General features: G+C 36.5%; 2 protein-coding genes across 8 annotated transcripts in view; one reads left to right on the top strand and one right to left on the bottom strand.

Annotated features, from left to right (window-relative positions):
- The window catches only part of nid2a (nidogen 2a (osteonidogen)), a 44,297-nt gene extending 36,724 nt beyond the window's left edge, over positions 1–7,573 (bottom strand). For 4 of the 7 annotated variants that reach the window (XM_065253127.2, XM_065253129.2, XM_065253126.2 and 1 more), the window contains exons 1-2: positions 7,231–7,572; positions 5,893–6,195 (exon numbers count right to left, since the gene is read on the bottom strand). In XM_065253127.2, coding sequence (XP_065109199.1) covers positions 5,893–6,195; positions 7,231–7,440 — 513 coding nt within the window. In that variant the 5' untranslated portion in view covers positions 7,441–7,572. Of the gene's footprint in view, positions 1–5,892; positions 6,196–7,230 lie in introns of all 7 variants that reach the window. The other 3 variants (XM_065253119.2, XM_065253128.2, XM_073812337.1) reach the window with 1 other exon arrangement.
- Positions 7,574–9,626: 2,053 nt separating this feature from the next.
- On the top strand, positions 9,627–20,464 carry ptger2a (prostaglandin E receptor 2a (subtype EP2)). The gene is made up of 2 exons (XM_065244706.2): positions 9,627–11,067; positions 15,643–20,464. The coding sequence occupies exons 1-2, from the start codon at positions 10,261–10,263 to the stop codon at positions 15,928–15,930; spliced, it is 1,095 nt and encodes a 364-aa protein (XP_065100778.2). The 5' UTR covers positions 9,627–10,260; the 3' UTR covers positions 15,931–20,464.
- The last annotated feature ends 591 nt before the right edge of the window (positions 20,465–21,055 follow it).

Here is a 21,055-nt window from a genome sequence, read left to right as displayed (position 1 = left end):
ACGTTCAATAAAGCAATGAAAGTCTCATCTCTCATCCCCTTTAAAAACTAGTTGTGCTCCCGCCAAGGTGGTTTGCCTATTTACATGGCAGAGAGTTTGTAAGCGGAAAAGATGAAGACCATCACCAGTTTAAGATTGATGTTAAAAAAAATGTGTTGTGTTTTATTTATTGAAATGGTTATTTTTGTAATTAAAGCTTTGGTTCTCTTTAAACGTTGTTATTTCGGGGGTAAAATAAGCAGTGTTTTAATTTCAGACAAAGTATGATGCATGATCACTGTAATCTCAAAAAGTTTTTAATAAGAATAATTTACAAGTATACACAAAAACACTTTTAAGACTTTAGTATAGGTACAACATCATAAATACATCATGTTACTTTTTAAGATACATTGTTAGGGGCCAGTTACACCAAAAGCGTTTATGGCAGTTGCAGGCGCCTTTTTTAAATGATATTCTATGGGCAGGGCGCGTTTGCGCGCTGTTTATGCGCGCCGAGCGCCTTGCGTTTTTTTGCCGCCTGCCGCGCACGCGTTTTTGAAGGAGCGCTGAGAGCGGAGAAGCGCCCGACGTCATTCGTGTCTTTCCATTGTCCAATCGAATGAGGGGAGAGGCGGGCCTTACGTTGTTGTGAGGGAAGTTTACAGTTGCTTTGAAGAACCGGACACCACTCGCTCACTCTCTCCTGTGTGTTTGTGCACCTCTCACCCTCAAACAAGGTCAGAGCAAGCGTCCTCTTTTTAAAGTTTCTGCTGATATGACAGTTAACAGCAAAAGAGCGCTCACGCTTCAATATTTGATTGACAAGACAGCTGACTCGGTGGTTGCTTAGCAATATGAAAAGCCGCGTCGCACTGCTCTTTTTTCAAAAAAGGCAGTGCGTCGCGCCTTGCGTTTGCAAGCGTTTAAAGCGCTTTTGGTGTGACTGCAGCCTTACAGTTCCCTTTTGAGGGAACGCGCGCTGCGTCACAGCGATGACACTTTGCGGACGCCTCCAGGGGTAAGGGCGTCTGAATGTGTATATCAAATTCAACCAATGGTGAGGCTTAACGACAAAGACAGGGTGACGCGGGCCAGGAAGTATATCGCTATCTGAAATATTGCCAAAGACGGCGTTACAGGGACGCAGGAAGTATGGCAAGGGAGACGCAGCGTCTCGTTCCCTTCTCAGGGAACAACAGTTACATATGTAACCCGAGACGTTTTCTTGTGTCAAACACAACTATGCAAAAAAGCATTTTGGTATGAATCAACATTCGCATACAGAAGATATAAGCATTTAAAGTGAACAGTTTAGCACGTGTGTCTAAAAGTCTAGAATTTTTATGATATTAACCTACACTACACAGATAATAATATGGATTTTTTCCAGAAAACTTCTTGCACCAAATAGACTCAAGCACTTTCAATGACCTGTATCTATGTATGTATATTTTCAAAAACTTCCCAGGGCCTTGAAATTTTCCCCCAGATTCACAAACTTTCAAGGATTTCAAGGACCTGTGGGAACCCTGATCTAGACAATATTGTACATCCCTTAACCTCATCCAATACCTAAACCTAACCGCTACAATAACTACCTTATAAGCTATTAATTAGAAGTAAATTAGGAGTTTACTGAGGCAAAAGTCATGGTTAATAATTAATTAGTGTTCCCTGTACTAAAGTGTCACCAAAAAAGTTTGAGATGATAAGGCGTCATTTTTAAAAACTTGCACTTTCAAACCCATAAGCATTTAAGGAACATACAAACCGGATTAAAACTCTAACTTTTCTTGTATAAAAACTTTCCATTGTCATGTTAACGGCCCCCAAATCTATTTAAGACCTTTTAGTTTCAAAAACTTTCTATGGCTTTCTGACGGAATTGTCATGTTGTCTACATGATGAGCTGCAATAACATTTGGTAATCTTTACCATCTAAACTTTCAAAGGAAGCCTGAATATGGTGTTTGCAACAACTTTACTGATTTTACAAGGACTTGTAACATACCAAACATCCCCCCGACAAAGAGTTTGTCACTTTAATACTATCTTTTGACCCTGTCCAGTTGTGTTTCACACTTATAAGGCACTTAACAGAGCACTAAAGACAAGGTCCCTATCCCAACCGAACATTAATGACACTTATGAAAGTGGCTACAATAAAGTTTTGCTGGTCTGTTTCAGAGGTGTTTTGTAGACATTTATTTTGTGTGTTGATAAAAGACCATTTAGCTGAACTTTAATGTTTCTAGTACAACGTCTAATGCATTTCAGCACAAAAATCAAAAGGTGTCCCCATACCCCCTCCCCGTCCCACTCTCTTCATCTCACACGTACACACACAGAGGACTTTGTCCTTAAGTAAAAAGCTATCACCTCCAGTAATCAACACCCCACACCCCATTCCCTAAAATCTGTTCTCGAGCCCCAGGCTCCCTAATACCCATTGCACTTCCCACCTCAACACCATCCCCTCACCCAACTCTATGGCCTTCAGCTTCAAACTCCTAATTGCAGAACCACAGCGAAGATACACACCCATAAACAAGATTGTTTAAAGATGTTATAGTACAAAAAAATTAGGGCCCCATTCAGTCGGGCTACGCACGGGGATCTCCACTATTCATGAAGTAACGCCTTCATAACTGTCTGTCTACTCTTTCTAGGCAGAGGATCTAGGGGCTGGAGAAGACACAGAGCAAGATAAAGTAAAGATAAAGCATGTTTATCTAAGGAAAACACAAGGGAACACGCAGAGTTTTCCACCACAAGGACCTTCTGATCCAAACTCTCTATGGAGAGACCGACCGGAAGCGTAGTAAATCAACTCGATGAGTTTGCTTAAAGGCTTTCTTTTGCAATCAAGTGAAATTTAGTAAGTAAACATTGCGTAAATAATGTTGAGGAGGACCGGCATTGTTTGACTTCCCACTGGGAGAACAATACAGCTAAGCCAATTTGGCACAGTTTTAAAGTCTCTGCTTTTCGAATCTCCATCGATTTATTGTAGATATTTGCAATGAATGATCACACTGAATCTTCAGAGAACATTTTGGTGTACACCACCAATGAAATATGCTGGAAACATTCATAAAAAACTTTTGTCTCAAAGCTTGTGGTAGGGGTCTTGAAATTTTTTTGGACAAATATAAATTGTGTTTATGTAATTAAAATAACACATTTACCCCAAGATGCACCTCATGAAGTTTGTTGAGGGAACGCAAATGGCTGTACATATCTACACTGCATTGCTACGTTGTTGGGTAAAATATGGACAAACCCCAACCATTGGGCTTAAATTAACCTAAGGGTTGCTTTAATCCAAAATGCTATACTAAAAATTGCTGGGTTATTTTCAACCCCGTATTGGGTTAAATACGGTCGAACCCAGTTATTGGGTTAAATTAACACAGAAAATGTTTATATGTGAATCTGGACCACAAAACCAGTTGTAAGTCACAAGGTTATATTTGTAGCAATAACCAAAAATACATTGTATGGGTAATAAAATAATTTTTTTAATGCCAAAAATCATTAAAATATTTAGTAAAGATCGTGTTACATGAAGATTTTTGTTGTAAATAGATCAAATATTTATTTATCATTAGTAATGTGCTGCTAAAGACTAAATTTGGACAACTTTAAACGCTGTTAACATTTGTCAATATTTTTATTTTTTTGCAGCCTCAGATTCCAGATTTTCAAGTAGTCCAATCCTAAGAAATCATACATCATCGCGTTCAGATTATGTATACATTTCAATTTTTAAAAAAATTGACCTTTGAGCCCAAAGTATAGTCTGTTTTTTTACGGTCGAACGCACAGCCTTGCAAAGTATAGTTTATTTGACCCATACCTGAACACAGACGTTTGACGCATGTGGGTGATTCTCGCGAATGAGGTGTCATAAAACATTTTGATAAAAAATAAATGCAAAGTAAGAGTATCAAAATAAGAAGTTACAAACATCTCTTAATGTATTTTTTTGCACATGATTTCAAATGACATCATACAAACCAATTTTGTTGTTTTTTCGACATTTAAGGGGGAAATTTTCATTACCGCAACGTGTCCATAACTGGATTTGGACTCTTTGACATGGAAATATTTATAATTAAAAATCTAAAAAATAAAAAGCTTCAGTGCATGTTATACTTTAAACATTTACAGTAAAGAAACATGTGGTTTTTGGTGATCATTGGTAAATGTAGAGACAATAATAAGGAATATAAATGTGTCCAAGACCAATTTTCTCATCCTCCGCAACAATTTTCATTCATTGTTTAAGCCCTCAAGGAACTAACATTTTCAAAAAAAAAAAAAAAAATAGTTGGAAGGGACATAATTGACTGTGACACTCAAGATGGCTGCCAGGTAAGCAGTTCTTATTTTTTCTCTCCAGATAAAAGTTAAATTTTGTTTGTCATAGTACCTAGACAACTTTTTAGTTCTCATTACCAAAACATGAGTTTGTAAATGCATATATTTAATGTAATATCATTTTGCAGTAATGATAATTTTGATAATGATAATCTAAAAAATTTAAATAATTCTATAGGAAATATTTTTAAAATCGTTTTTAAAATTAAAATTAGCTTAAAGGGATTTTTAAAAATTCTGATTCTGGAAACCTTCTAAATTTGGATTTCATGAGAAACACCCATGTGAATTGCAACAAAATGCGATGCATCTTTTGGGCTACATACGACATTCTCCTATAGGCGCACGTGCGGCATGTACAATGTACGCAGATATTCAAAAATCTGGCGTTGCGGATACTCTTCTGATAAAAAGTGCCGCGCACACTGAAGACGGACCCTCGCACACACATAAAAAATGTACTATACTTTAGCCTTTATTATTGGTTTTATGCTCCAGGGTCACATATAGACTTTATGAGACCCAAGAAGTTAATTTAGTTCAGTGAAATTTAGCAATGAACAATATTTTTTTTTTATTATAAATGTTTCCTTTCATTCTTTCAAAAACTTTATTTATATTGGCAAAAACAACCCAGCATTTTGGGTTAAAACGAGCCAGCATAGGTTAAATTGCAACCCAGTGGGTTGGGTTTGTCTGCTTTTCACCCAGCAAAGGGTTGAAAATAATCCTGCATTTTAAAGCGCGCAGGTTGTTACAACCCATGCCTAGGCCTTTTTTAGGTTAAATTAAAACAACGGTTGGGTTTGTCCATATTTCACCCAACCATGGGTTGAAACAACCCGGTCTTATTTTAGAATGTAGGTAATTTAAGGGTGGATACTCCCAAACCTTTGACTAATAGGCTAATGAATAACACAGAGTCTAGTGTACATGAAGTAAACAAATATCTGCATTAACATAAGGCCTTTTCTGGAACCAATGAATAACAAAGGATAATAGTTTATGAGCCGTGCAGCTGTCTCTCCTCAGCAGACTGGATGAGGAAGCCAAACTTACACCAGTAAAGAAAAGCCCATTCATTAATATCCATTAGAATACACTGGTGACCCTCAGAAATGTGTTTTCTTTCCATCTCAGCTGAAATAATTCCACTTAACAACATGACTTTTCACAAACAACCACCTCTTTATACTTCTGATGGATCTAATAAACTTATACATCTAATAAAAAGTTTTAAACAAGGTCTTAAAAAGGAATTTTAACTATAAATGTTTCCCTTCATTCCTCCAAAAACTCAAACAATAGGTAAACATTAAAGGCTGATGGGGTTCTGGGATAGATTAGCAGGTATTGGGAAACATCATTGTGTGTGCAAATGCCCTCCAGGCTTAAGATTAGATTAAAAGAGCTGGACTAAATTGGGACAGACCACAGATGACCTGCTTTGATAACCTCTGCCTTAAGGGAAATCAGGGCCAGAGCATCAGGGTCACATTTGGTATCACTCCATGAAAAGGGTCTTACCCGATTGGATGCACTAGAGCTGCGGGAAACTTCCTCATATGCGGACACATTCACCCAGGTGGCGATAAAGGCATGGCTAGGGGTGAAGCCTGCGTCTGGAAAGCCTTTCTTCACATCCGCCTCCACCCGTTCAAGCACGGTAGGGGACTCCGTCTGCCTGTAGTAGATGAATCCTTTTCCCTTACTGGTGTCAATGTCAGCCAGGAAGGGGGCGATGACAGGGAAGTCAGTGGGGAAGCCGTCGTCCACGTACTGTTTCTCCATGGGAAGATCCTGAGTTGAGATGATTCCATTGGTGGCCACCTGGAACAAGCCAAATAACATAAATGGAGGGACCGAATGAATGGAGCTCAATCTCATGTTCTTACAATTGTGCAGAACTTTTTGGTAAACGTAGTTATTCTTATATTTACAAATAAGCGACATTTATAACTGAAAACCAGTCTTCTAGTTGACAAGTATTTTATTTAACATTCTTATAATTACTTTATGTAATAAAAATGTATCACATTTGGTGGTTGTACTATATATCCATCTATTTATCCATCTATACTAGATAAGTTTAGGTAAATTGGAAAAGTTTATCACATCATTGTCTGTAACTACCTATCTAGACAAATATATATTTAGATAATTCTAGATTTATATGTTATTATTTAGATAGAAATAAACATTTTAGGAGTTCTTCACTATATTTATATAGATAAATAAATACATTTAAATGCATAAAAATATTTAAATAATATATTAAAAACAAGAGGGTGGATGTTTTTTGTATTTATTTATTATATCGATACATATAAATAAAAAATAAACATTTTAGGAGTTCTTTATTATTTATATAGATAAATATATACGTAAAATATATAAATAAAAATATTTAAATAATATATTAAAAACAAGGGGGTGGATGTTTTTTGTATTTATTTATTATATCGATACATATAAATAAAAAATAAACATTTTAGGAGTTCTTTATTATTAATATAGATAAATACGTAAAATATATAAATAAAAATATTTAAATAATATATTAAAAACAAGAGGGTGGATGTTTTTTGTATTTATTTATTATATCGATACATATAAATAAAAAATAAACATTTTAGGAGTTCTTTATTATTTATATAGATAAATACGTAAAATATATAAATAAAAATATTTAAATAATATATTAAAAACAAGAGGGTGGATGTTTTCGTTTGTCTATTATATCGATACATATAAATAAAAAAGAAACAATTTATGAGTTCTTTACTATATTTTCAAATATTTTAGAAAAAAAAAACTTAAACTTAGCAAAATAAAGGGAAAAAAGACCATATGCCTTGTACTTACATATAAATTGTCGAAGGACGTCTCATAGAAGTACATGGGTTTGGTGAGATAGATCACTTTGGAGGTCTCATCGTCTCCTTCCTGCAGAGTAACATCGCCGTAAAACAGCCCGTATGGATACATGTCTTGTCTTTCAATGGCTGTGACATGATAAAGTGTCCAGGAAAGTTTCAGAAAGAAAACCGCTATTTTATCCCACGTCATTTTCATCAGCAGATACACATTCAGCTCGTGTAAACTGGGAGCGGACTCTTATGAATGAGAATCGCTGGGATGTTGGAAATGAAGGTGGGAAGTTACGGACCCGCGCCCTCACGGAGTTTAACGGGAGGGTTTGTGGGAGGTCGCGGAGACGGTGATTGGCTACATAACTGATACACTGGAAACCATCTGGATTTAATTAAATAGAGCAGATACTATTTATCTAAGAAAAAAATATATATATTTCGTATATTAAAAAGCTCGTTAAAATAAAAAATAAATGAATAAAAGTTTAATGGTAGCCCAGCCCCATTTTAAACAAAAGCATGAGATACCCAAAATGTTGTTGTTTAAAAGATATTTGAGTGTTAAGTAAACGCATATTCAAAAGTTATCAGCAAATGTAATGGAAAAATTGGCATTTGTAGATTTATTTTTTATTTTAGGTATGTTTTATATTTTATATTATCTTAATGTTGTTGTTCCATGTTGTTGCTGTTTGTTTTTTTCTTTTTCAGTTCAATCTAATTATAACTCGACTTCACTCATCACTCAGTGGCTTGTGAATACTAACTACTTACTGTACAAATTATTATGCAAATAATCACTGTATATTTATTATATATTTTAAATATTAGTATATTTATCTAGAACAGATCAATTCTTTCGGAAAGAGGAACGTTTAGACGTATTTGTGGTGCCATCTTGTGGCCACTCTGAGGTAATGTTGAGTATAAATTTGATACTGTAAAAACAATAAAGATTAAATAATGTCCATGTCAACGACAATTAACGTCTTCCAAATTAGGATGAAATAAGCAGTTTATTTTATATAATCGTTTCGATCGACAAGAGAAAAAAATACTGGCTCGCATTAAACTTTGAAAACGACTTTAAGAGGAAAAATATTAAAATAATTGAACAATAATAAATAATTATTATGCACGGCACTCTACTGGACGATTTTAATTGTATTAGGGTTTGCTGTGAATGAAGTAAGCCAAAGACAGACACGTCCGTCACCTGCTTTATGTTTAAAACGGATCAATAATAAAATTCTTTATCGCTGCATCCGACTTTTCTACTACATTATAATTCTAATTACGAATTCTTATTATACAAATATCATTAAGTGAGCAAAAACAGATTTTAAAGTAGGCACGCCGCGTATGGATGTAACACCTTTTTATCCCATAATGCCATGCGAGCGGAGGAGCCGCGCGCTCCATGAAAAAAGTAAAAAAACAAATACCTGAAAACTGTAAGTTACGGTGGCTGTACAGATCAACATACGAGTAATGTGCAAACATGGCTGACGTAGTAATGTAGGTAATAAGACACGTACGTGCAAAACGTACACTTAAAATATAATATTTGTTTCAATGCCACAGTAGACTGTAAAAAAATGCACAGTACGCAGTGTATGCCGCATCAAATATTTGACCTACCCCCAGTTCAAAGGTAATATTGTCGACTAGAATTTATTAATTATTGTCTAATTAAATAAATTAATGAAAACATAAATTAGTGCTAAAATATAAAGACCTAAATGTAATAAACAGGCAGTTGTTTATTTAGCCTCCAGAGGGCGCAAGAGCCCAATAAATTTAATCGGGTATCACACCCGTTAAAAGATTTAATATTTATGTTGAAAACCAACTTTAATTTAGTTTTATAAGCTTTGGCGGGTAGGCTACATTTAATCAAATAAATAATAAAATATATAAAGTTTTATCTGTTATCAACACGAACAACTAAACGTGTTGTAACATATTAAACCACCTGAAACACCAAATGACATCAGAACACCTTTTGGTCATGCAGGTATGCGCTTCCATTGCCAAAATAATACACAAAAAAAAGTTAGTAGAGGAGAATTAAAAAGTCAGACTAAGCTAAAAAAGTTGTTTAGTTGTATGTTGTTTCATACCATTAAAACAAAACACATACACATGTTTGCATACAGGGAAGCAGGAAGCCCGTTTTTGCGCAAAAATAAAATCCCTTCTGGCAAAACAGACAACATGTAGAGACTTGTAATAATCAGCGCATCTCATGTTTCTAAAGAGTTTTTACCTGCTTAAAAAGAACTGAAGAACACTGTAGTGTAAAAACGTGTAACAAATGTTTTATTAACACAAACATATACATACAATCAATTTACTCAATTATATCTTTTGTTACCATTATTATTGTAGCCCCTTATATCTTTTTCAGCGTATTAAGATCATTTTAAAAGCTTTTAGTAATGAAATAATAAATTTTACGCGTAAAGCATGAGCTTCTGTGGGAAGTCATTCACAACATTTTTAAGATGCAAAGGTTTCTAGGAAGTTACTCAAAAAATGTATTTTGCTTTGTCTTGAACAACTCGTGTCGAGGGTGTGGCTTCAAGACAATGACGTTCATCAGTCAACTTCATTCAACGGAGGAACTCATGGCTCGCGACGCATATTCCCACTCCCTCACCAAGAGCAAGACAGAGACGGGCAATTGCAGATCTGTTTTCTGGAGAACACAATGCTCAAACTAAGTCCATGCTTTTACTACCTTCCAACAATTTGAATCTTGGTTACGAGAAAGGACTTATTCTCAAGAAACGCGCTTCTCACTTTTACGCATTCGGACTCAAGCTACACATTTCATCAGTATGTGCGTTTCCTGGGATTGGAACCCACAATCTTTGCGCTGGTAACACAATGCTCTACAATAACTCTTTTCGATTGGGGTCCTCTTAAATATGCCGACCTAAACTCGTTCAAAAAAACTTTTCACTTGGAGTGCTTCAAGTGACCCAGGAGTTAAAGTGCATCCATCCGCACCGCAGAAATGGGAAGTGAAAACGACACTTGTTACGACATAAACACTGTGGAGCAGAACGAGAGTCCGGCTATCAGTGCCATAATGTTCGCCCTCGGTGTGCTCGGGAATCTGATCGCCCTGCTTCTCCTGGAATTCCGCAGGAGGAAACAGAGGAACCGAGAGCGCAAGTCTCTCTTCCATGTCTTGGTGACCACGTTGGTCGTTACGGACCTAATTGGGACTTGTCTGATCAGTCCCGTGGTACATGTCGCATATTCTACTAATACCACACTTGTCGGTATGAGCGAGTCGGGTTCCGTGTGTAAATATTTTGGATTCGCCATGACATTTTTCAGTCTCTCGACACATTCCATCCTACTCGCTATGGCGCTGGAGAGGTGCATCTCCATCGGGTACCCGTACTACTACGGCAGAAATGTCACCAAGCGTTGTGGATACATCACCATCCCTTCTATATATCTAGCCTGCTTTATCTTCTGTATAATGCCTTTTGCAGGCTTTGGGAAATATGTGCAATATTGTCCCGGCACGTGGTGTTTTATTGCAATGAATCCTCAAGTTCCGAAGCACAGGGCGTATGCCAACGTTTACGCCACGGTCCTGCTTCTTATTGTTACGATAATAGTGGCATGCAACTGTTTTGTAGTTTATCACCTGGTGTTAATGTACCGAAAGCGCAAACAGAACCGAGGATCCGTGCACACCCGGAGTAAACGGGACAGAAGATACTTCTCATGGGCAGAGGAGGTGGAACATCTCATTCTCCTGGTCATTATGACAGCCATATTTGTCATATGTTCCCTGCCATTAATGGTAAGTTACCAGTACGTGACAGGGCACACATTGAACCTAAATCATATTTTGATAGTAGCCTTTTGGGACCAATAAAGTAGGGGTTGCACTCTACTACTTGAATTGTTGCATAAAGATCCATAAACATCTAACAAACCTTTTTGTTGGGTTCTTGAAGTCAAAAAGGGTTATAAAAGGTACAAACTCAATTTCAAAAAGTGGCCCAATTTACCTGATTTCACCCTATAACTGTGAATATAGCTATATTACAATGTAAACAATGTGCTTCAGCTGTTTGCCAGTAACTTACTGTAGATTTCAATTTATGTTATTTACTTGCAACAGTAAAAAAAAAAGTTAAATTAGTCTTTGTCTTTACAGAATAAAAGTATAAAATAACAGCCTCATGCAAAGCATTCTGGGAACCAGAAATCCTCATCTGCCTTTTTCCTTCAGATTTTGGTTCCCAGAATGCTTTGCATGAGGCTGTTATTTTAGTTTTATTTGGTAAAGATAAAGACTTGTTAATTTTTAATGTTCATTATACTTTAAACAAAAACCCAATAAATAACTTGCATTTAAATCTACAGTATGTTACTGGCAAACAGCTGCCAGTAATACTGTAATTTCTACAAGATGTTTTTACAGTGGACGGATAAATGACAGATTCATGATGTTTTGAATAAAAGCAGACTTAATAAATCTAAACATGAATGTGAAAATAAATACAAACTTATTTAGCTAAACCGTGAGAACTGGATTGTGACTGATGTTTGACAGTTTTGATTTATTATCAGACTTTAAAAGCAATTTCCTAATTTTCCTCACAAATATCAAAGGTTTATTATAAAATATAGCTTTTTTTGTCACTGTGAAGCCACAAGTTGGTTTAAATGCAGTGTTCATAAAACCCTTGGTTAAAGGAGAAAGTATGGCATGCATGTCTGTCTTTGTAACTTGATGCCTTTTAAAGAAAGCATGGTGTATCGTGTTGGTTAACAAGCATGTTGATTTAATTAAGATGAAGTTTTCCAGGAGCAAACAACTGGGTTAGGAGAGCTTTCATTTTATATGCTCATGTTATCACGCATGGTTATGTTATGGTTTCTAAGTAACCGCATTTCTATGTGCAAATTTATTAACAGAAGTCAGAAGTGGCTATAAAAATCTAAAGGTTTTAATTGTGGAGATGCCGGTATGCATAATAGGAAATTGCATGGAAACTGAATTATTAGTGCATGGAAGTATTTAAAAACAACACATTAAGATCTTGTGTATCTGTGCAATAAACATAGGACCCTCGTGGCACATTAAGCAGCTTTTATGATCGCTTCACGATCTTCCCTGGAGCGATCACAATCTTCTTCTTCTAAAACAACAAATACATAAATTTTTAGATTCCTAAAATTATTGTCATTGTAAAAAAGTTTTAACATTGCATGCTGTTCTCCATCTGAGACCAGATACTAAATGTACACCCCTTGCTTGCAACAACAGCAGTCATGTTAATAATTTAAAGATACTGATTAATGGTAGGTGAGATTATAATAATTTATTAGATAGTTTAGCATGTATGGTTCCCTCTGGTTTAAAGTTCACTTCACACTTATTGTTTATTCACTGGTTTGAGTTTATTAAAGGGCAACATGAAGGATGTGGTTATTTAGATATGATAAACTCCAATACCTATGATTATGATTTCTCACCATTCACTTTCAATGCACTTTTATCTCTATAGTGAAAGTGAATAAGGAACTAAGCCTATCAGTCTAAAACATTTTGCTTAAAATATCCCTTTTTGTGTAATAGAAGAAAGTCATAGGCATGGGACAACATTAGATTTAGTAAAGACTGAAGGATTTTTCTATTTTTAGGTAAACTGTGCCTTTAATTGTGGAAGTTACCAAATATTTAAAGCTCCAATCTGGTGAAAGGCAATGCATGATTTTTTTCATCAGAATTTTGTAATACTTAATTTCAACAAATGTCTGTAAGAATCTTCTTGACCCCAAATAACTAGGTAATAGTTACACTATATTATGTCACCATGTTAGCCCCTTACAAAAAGGTCAGTTTTTGAGGTTTTATATACATTTGTCCGTGCCAATTGCAGAATATTTTTATGCTGTTGTTCTATGTAATGTTTATATATTTATTTTTACATAATTAATTGATGAAAATCCAGGTTAATAAAGTTAAAAACATAATTTATATATACACTACAGACTATAAATAGCACTAAAAGTGCATTTTAGGGCTATACAGCACCTATGTAGCACCTGTAAAGAACCATATGGTGCTATGTAGAACCATAAGTGGTGCTATATCACCTCTCAACCCTATATCACGAAAATGCGTGACTATTTCACGCATGGACCAGCGTGACAATGTCACGCTTTGCCGCGTTTGAGCGTGAGCATGTCACGCTTTCTGTGTGTGTCACTGTCACGTATTGGTTACTCAACTTTTTTGTCCTATTTTCAAACCATTGTCGCTTCGGTTTAGGGTTAGATTTGGTGCTTGTGTTATATGTCACTTTAAGTATTTGTCACTTTAAGTATTGGTTTATATAAAAAAAAGATACAATACTTATTCTTTTATATTTTCTAAACTTTAACCAATTGTCACCTGACGTTGGGGTTAGAGTTTGTTTAGGTAAGGGTGTCATTTTATGTAAATCTAACCCTAAACCGAAGCGACAATGGTAAGAAATTAGGACAAAAAATTTGAGTAACCAATACGTGACAGTGACACAAACAGAAAGCGTGACATGCTCACGCTCAAACGCGGCAAAGCGTGACATTGTCACGCTGGTCCATGCGTGAAATAGTCACGCAATTTCGTGATACTGGGTTGCAACTCTTGGTTCTATAGGTGCTATAAAGAATAATACAAATGCCTCTTTATATGTGCTGTATTGGTGCTATAGCACTAAAAAAGGTTCCTATACACCATAAAAAGTTAAAAGTTGGGTCATCTTAAAAAATTACTTCAATTGGTATCATCAAAAAAGTAAGTTTTTTCAATTTAAATATGTTGGGAAAAAATGAATTTTTTTGTGTTACCAAAAGTTGGTCCAACTTTTCACTTTTAACAGTGTAGGATTACATGCTTTTATTCAACACCAATTTGTTTTATAGTGTATATTAACCTGATCTCAAAGAAATGTGTACATATTTATCAAGTTACCTAATTTGTTCAAAGTGAATCGCATAAAAAACTTTTATTTGAATTACAATTTTTAATAATTCCCTAACCCAAGCCCTAACCCCAAATGTCACGGGTTAAAAATGTAGAAAAACATTTGGTTGAACAAATTCATACTAATTAGCCACCACATATCCATACAAATTTCCATGAGATCATTTTTTATACATTGTATGTTTAGATTTTTAAAGAAGAACTTTTCTAGAAGGCATTAAACTTTTGTGAAATTCATAAAAAATGTAGGCGCTGGCAACTTTTGTTAAAAATGCTGGTGGGGAAAGAGTTAATAAATACCGGTTTGTGGGCAGAATCCATTAAAGGCCACAGCTATTTTTCAGCAAAGTCCACTAATGGCGCTTTTCCATTGCATAGTACCTCACGGTTTGGTTTGGGTCCGCTTACTTTTGGGAGCTTTTCGACTGTGTGCAGTACGTAGTACCTGATACTTTTTTTAGTACCACCTCGATCAGGGTTCCAAGCGACCCGAGCTGATACCAAAAACGTGAGGCGAAAACACTGTAGGTCACTGATTGATCTGAGAGAATCGTCACTACTAGCATCATCGCTATAATGTAAAAGATTAGCTTTACCTTAGTGCTAGCTTGTTGTCATCTGTGCTCTGATAAACTCTCTTTTAGCGATGAAAAACATCCACAGGTTGAGAATCAGGAACACCATAACCATTTCCAGACTTGCAGTTTGTGGCAGCACATTTGTGACACGCACATCTGCTTAAATGCAACTTAAATAAGACTCAGCGGAGCGCGTCGACCGACGCCACAGGTGTTTGTACAGAAACTCATGTGAGATACAGGTAACGTTAGTGATAAACGAGATGTGCAAACATCTATTTGTGGTGGTCAATTTTAATTTCGTGGCGGACTGAGAAATAAATGAATGTATGGCTACAACGACGCTCTCACTTGTATGATGTCACAGCAGTAGGCAGCGCAAATATAACAACGTGCCTATAATCCCTCCCACTCCGAAGTGTTACTAAACTCGATGGAAAAGTTAACCAAGCCAAAATGGAGGTGAGCTGACCTGACCCAAACCATGGGGGAACTATGCAATGGAAAAGCGCCATAAGTGCATGGAAAAAGAATTAGATAAACAATGGCTTGTATACGTCAAGGTGCACGAGTTGTTTTTACCCAGTTAAAGTTTTAATGAGTATTAATCCACTTTTTGAGAAGTGGAGATTCTTGCATGTACTTAGAGGCCTTTGCAGAGAAAGACATCCAAATTTGTTAAATATAAATGAAATACTAATGTGACATTGTGAAAATAAGGCATTTCAACAGACTTTTTAAGTGTATGAAATATGTAAATGTATGAAATATATTTAAAAATGTGATTAATTCTGAATGATGCTCTTCTTTTCTATAGATCCGTGTATACATCAATTCCACTGGCGAGCGCAAATACAGTGACAAGACTGATCTTATAGCACTGCGTTTCATCTCAGTTAACTCCATCATTGATCCCTGGGTGTTTATCATTTTCAGCCCCTCGGTTTTGCGTTTCATTTGGGGGGCGCTGTGTAAGACCTCCTTCATGCCTTCCAGAAACTCTTTGTTCAAAACGTCCCTTACCAAAAACCCGCCAGGCCAAATCGAGCTGCTCCAACCTACCTCCACCTCTGTGGAGATCAGTCATCTCAACAAGCCCGTTTAGATGGGTTGACATGACAAGGACACGATAGTCCAGTGATGATGGAGATCACAGTATCCTTGTGCATCTAGGATTGGACCTGTCTAACCAAACGTCTTAACTGAACAAATGGGCTATTTCAGTTTTGTTGGCTGATCTTCATTAAGGGGTTTAGTAACCCCTTGAGGTTGCTTGTGACTGGGACAGTCAGACAAACCCAACCGTGAGGTCAAAAGGAAGAATGCTCTGTGTTCCTCCAGTGGTTGCAATTATTTAGAGACCAAGGACCCTGTGAACTGTAATTGCACGATGAACGTGTTTATGGGCAGATTGCTCGTGGAGCAATGTAGTTCATAAGTTTTCCCCAGTTTCAAAGGGATGGTCTGTTTAGGACTGTATATAAACAGATACTCAGTAAAAAATGAGCTGAAGCTATTATTTCACAATCATTGCTCATTTAAGATTCACTGGGGTTGTGCTTTTTGGGGTCGAAGGTTAAACATCTCCCATGCAATTTGCCACTTTGGATATGTTTATTATTCAGTGGATCGTGTAATGCTGTTTCCTGCATTTCAAGTCGAGCAGTTCGTTAATTGTCAGTGTTCCAGAGAAACACTTGTACAGGTCTATTTGTATTTATAATATCAGCATACAGTATTTATTGTGCTTTAATTTATGTTGATACAACAGTATGACAATGTCACATATCTGTGGTATGCAGGCAGAATTGAATGATCATTGAATCATTTCTTTCATGTGAAAGAGTATAATTTTTTTTATGAACATGACATATGCTGGTGCCGTACTGTACAGTGGGTGTAAATGTGTAATTGTAAAGGCTGTTTGTGTTTGTGTACTTGTTTTCCCATGTCTATGAAGATTTTGAATGCACTGACTTGTGAAATAATGTGATGTGTTATGCCTGCATGTAATCTATTCCTGTTGTTGACAGTTTACCCAAAATCAAAGTTTGTCATTATTAGTTACTCACCCTCATCTGGTTTGATCAACAAATGTCTTTTGTTTTTGTTGAACCCAATGCAGATTTTATTTTATAGTGTTGCATCTCTTCCAGTGCACATTTTTTGTGTCTGAACTGATATTTTAGGATGTTAACTTTATAAATAACATGTAAAAACTGACACAACATTGATATCCACAAGAAGAAAGAATGAGGCGTAAGGGGACATAACATGAAAATCTGACTTTTTTCATGTTTAAGTGCTATAATTGGGTCCCCAGTGCTTGTATCAACCTAGAAAATGTGAAAAAGATCAACCCAGTAACTTAGTTTTGGTAAACCATTCTCTGCAAGCATGTGAAAAAATAGCTTATTGTAATTTGGATCCCCTTGTGATGTCAGAAGGGGATAATACCGCTTCTTAATCTGCACTATACAACCACAGCACTGCCATTTAGTGCTGAGATCAGCTCATTTGCATTTAAAAGGACACCTACAAATTTTTGCTCACACCTACAAAGTGGCAATTTTAATATGTTATTATAAATTATCTTTGTGGTATTTTGAGCTAGAATTTCACATTCGTACTCTGGGGATTTATTTGACATCTTAAAAAAAAGTCTTGTGAAATGTCCCCTTTAAAATAGAAGTCGAGTGGAGTTTTTGGGTCTATTTAAAGCTTGAAAGGTTTACTGGTTACTGTCTGAGTGGATGGTGATCGAGGTGATGACCATTCACTCCCTTAGTAACCAAAAACCCCCTAACATTTGGGTTCTGTAGAATATTTAAAAAACATGAAGGTGAAAAAGTTGTAATTTTTAGGTGAACTATCCCCTTAAAGAGCATTCTTGCATTGCATTGCTTATTACTTAGACTGTGGTTTCTCTTTATGCAAACAGTTAGTTTCGTTTTATTGGTGAGTTGAACTGAAACGAAGCGAAAAAAGCTTAATAAGGAACTTGAAAAACATGATGATCTGGTTGAATTGGAAAAAAAAGAAGAAATAAATCAAATCAATCTTGACAATGTGATCTTTTTTGGGAAATTCAAAAGTAAGCAGTTGTGGTTATTTTGAAGGTGTGCAAACCAAATTGAATCTGCTATAGTGGAACTCGACCTGTAAACTCACCTAAAGGATTATTAGGAACATCATACTAATACTGTGTTTGACCCCCTTTCGCCTTCAGAACTGCCTTAATTCTACGTGATTCAACAAGGTGCTGAAATCCTTCTTTAGAAATGTTGGCCCATATTAATAGGATAGCATCTTGCAGTTGATGGAGATTTGTGGGATGCACATCCAGGAAACGAAGCTCCCGTTCCACCACATCCCAAAGATGCTCTATTGGGTTGAGATCAGTGGCTGTGGGGGCCATTTTAGTACAGTGAACTCACTGTCATGTTCAAGAAACAAATTTGAAATGATTTGAGCTTTGTGACATGCTGCATTATCCTGCTGGAAGTAGCCATCAGAGGATGGATCATGGTGGTCATAAAGGGATGGACATGGTCAGAAACAATGCTTAAGTAGGCTGTGGCATTTAAACGATGCCCAACTGGCACCAAGGGGCCTAAAGTGTGCCAACACCATTCCACCACCACCGCCTGCACAGTGGTAACAAGTCATGATAGATCCATGTTGTCATTCTGTTTACGCCAAATTCTGACTCTACCATCTGAATGTCTCAACAGAAATCGAGACTCATCAGAGCAGGCAACATTTTTCCAGTCTTCAACTGTCCAATTTTGGTGAGCTCGTGCAAATTGTAGCCTTTCTTTCCTATTTGTAGTGGAGATGAGTGGTACCCGGTGGGGTCTTCTGCTGTTGTAGCCCATCCGCCTCAAGGTTGTGCGTGTTGTGGCTTCACAAATGCTTTGCTGCATACCTCGGTTGTAACGAGTGGTTATTTCAGTTAAAGTTGCTCTTCTATCAGCTTGAATCAGTAGGCCCATTCTCCTCTGACCTCTAGCATCAACAAGGCATTTTCGCTCTGCCGCATACTGGATGTTTTTCCCTTTTCACACTATTCTTTGTAAACCCTAGAAATGGTTGTGCGTGAAAATCCCAGTAACTGAGCAGATTGTGAAATACTCAGACCGGCCCTTCTGGCACCAACAACCATGCCACGCTTAAAATTGCTTAAATCACCTTTCTTTCCCATGCATTCTGACATTCAGTTTGGAGTTCAGGAGATTGTCTTGACCAGGACCACACCCCTAAATGCATTGAAGCAACTGCCATGTGATTGGTTGATTAGATAATTGCATTAATAAAAATCGAACAGGTCTTCCTAATAATACTTTAGGTGAGTGTATTTCTAAAGTTAAAAAACAACATTTGGTCAAGTCGCTTAGCATAAGTTTGGTTAATATCTTATGTTATCTACTATCTTGCGAGGCACCATCCCACAGCATTTTTGGATGCCGTGTAACTTCTGCTTTAGGGACTCATAGTCCTCGTCTGTAAGTTATGTGATTTATAATGCATGTGGCTCATGGCCAGTTGGATTCACACACTGATCTGATCTAAAATAAACAAAACAACCCAGCCTTATGTCACGCACAATAATAATTATTGAATATCTGATGAAAGTAATTATGGAGAAGATAAACTCCCTTATCTTGAGCGGAGAAGATCAAAAGTGTGGTTGTGGGAACATAAGATTTTTAGGAGGCAAATGCAGTATAGCGAATGTTTTGACAACATCACGGGTCTGACGGTCATGACACCGGCTCTCCTCTGGGACTGTGGGAAGCAAACACAGATTTTGATCTGGCTTAAAATCAATTGGAGGAAACTCAAACAAACCTCAGTTGTCATGGTAACGTGATTGGCGCTAAAACCGCAGCTACCAGTGATGCTCTGACACATGTTGCGAAAACTGTAATCTCCTGCGGTTTGTTCAGTTATGTGACAAGAAATTTAAGGAGTGAAGAATATGTTTAATGTATCAGATCATGTAATTAATTCTAAACAGATGTTTGTTTGCAGTGAAGAAAAAGGGTCAAAAAATATTTGATATGAGTTCAGTATTTGACCTTTGTGCATATCTGAACTTTGTTGAGTTCTCGACTGGACCCAGAGATATGGATTTCTGTGTCTGTTTCTGAAACGAAATTCAGACAATCTCCTTCTGGGCTCGATCTAATCCTACCGCTTTCCAAAAAACAACAACAACTGAAATATTACAGGAAGCTTCATGATTTTTCTTCTCTACAGATAGATAGTGTTCTTGCCTTTAAAGGCCTTTTATATTCAGCATCAGTAGTACAAAAGCAATGAGGTGTCAGTGTGATTTATTGCAGTGTTTCTCTTGATGTATGATTATTCGTCCTTTGCCTGTGTCGTGACTTTAAAATGATGTTTTAGTATGTGTGTTGAATGTCTATTGATCCATCCTATCAATTGAGAATGGCTTATTTACATTCTTCACTTCTCATTAAAATCGCTTCACAAGCTGTTTAAGAAATATAGGGTAGTTAAATTCCTGTTATCTAGTCAACCATATGCAGGAACTGTCTGGTCATGCTCTGTGAAAATGATCTGTTATGTATTTCCATATGGCACTCAAAATAAACTGGTATGACCTAAATTAATGAGAATATCCGGTTCTGTGTTTATTTTTATTATTAGTTAAGTGCATTGTCCTCTTAGAAATAATTGGGCTATTAATAATCTTAAATATGTCAAGAAGATGTTGAGGTCATACTACCCCAATGTCAAAAAAATCCATTGCATGCAATGTTTAACTGTTAAAGGAAAACACCACTGTTTTTAATATTTTACTATGTTCTTACCTCACAATAATTAATCCCGGTCTTTTTTCAATGCATGCACTTTATCTTTGTACAGCACGTCATGAATGTGTTAGCATTTAGTGTAGCCCATTAATTCCTATGGCTGAGTTTGAATGAGAGGGGAGAGAGGACACAATTAGAAGGGGTGCGCGGGGCAAAAACTAATGCAGGGTTAGTTGTAACACGGACTGTTTACTTTGTTGCACAAGGTTGAGCGTTTTGTTTTTCCTGTATTTTTTCACGCTGTCAAAAAGACGATCTCCCGCAAATTATTGGAAATGTATGTTTTTCCAGAGAGTTATATTTTTTCGGTTTCTAAGTTGGGTGTGTAAGATACCAAATCCAATGCTATGTCATATTAATCAGTGTCTTGTTGACTAAAACAAAGCA

This window comes from Paramisgurnus dabryanus, chromosome 17, assembly GCF_030506205.2.
Source record: "Paramisgurnus dabryanus chromosome 17, PD_genome_1.1, whole genome shotgun sequence".
NCBI lineage: Eukaryota > Metazoa > Chordata > Actinopteri > Cypriniformes > Cobitidae > Paramisgurnus > Paramisgurnus dabryanus.
Note: the sequence above shows the minus strand (reverse complement) of the source record. Positions and strands in the feature narration are given on the sequence as shown.

Coding starts and splice junctions, on each gene's coding strand:
- ptger2a (XM_065244706.2), top strand. CDS start 10,261: ATGGGAAGTGAAAACGACACTTGTTACGACATAAACACTGTGGAGCAG. Junction 11,068..15,642: donor TATGTTCCCTGCCATTAATG/GTAAGTTACCAG, acceptor TCTTTTCTATAG/ATCCGTGTATACATCAATTC.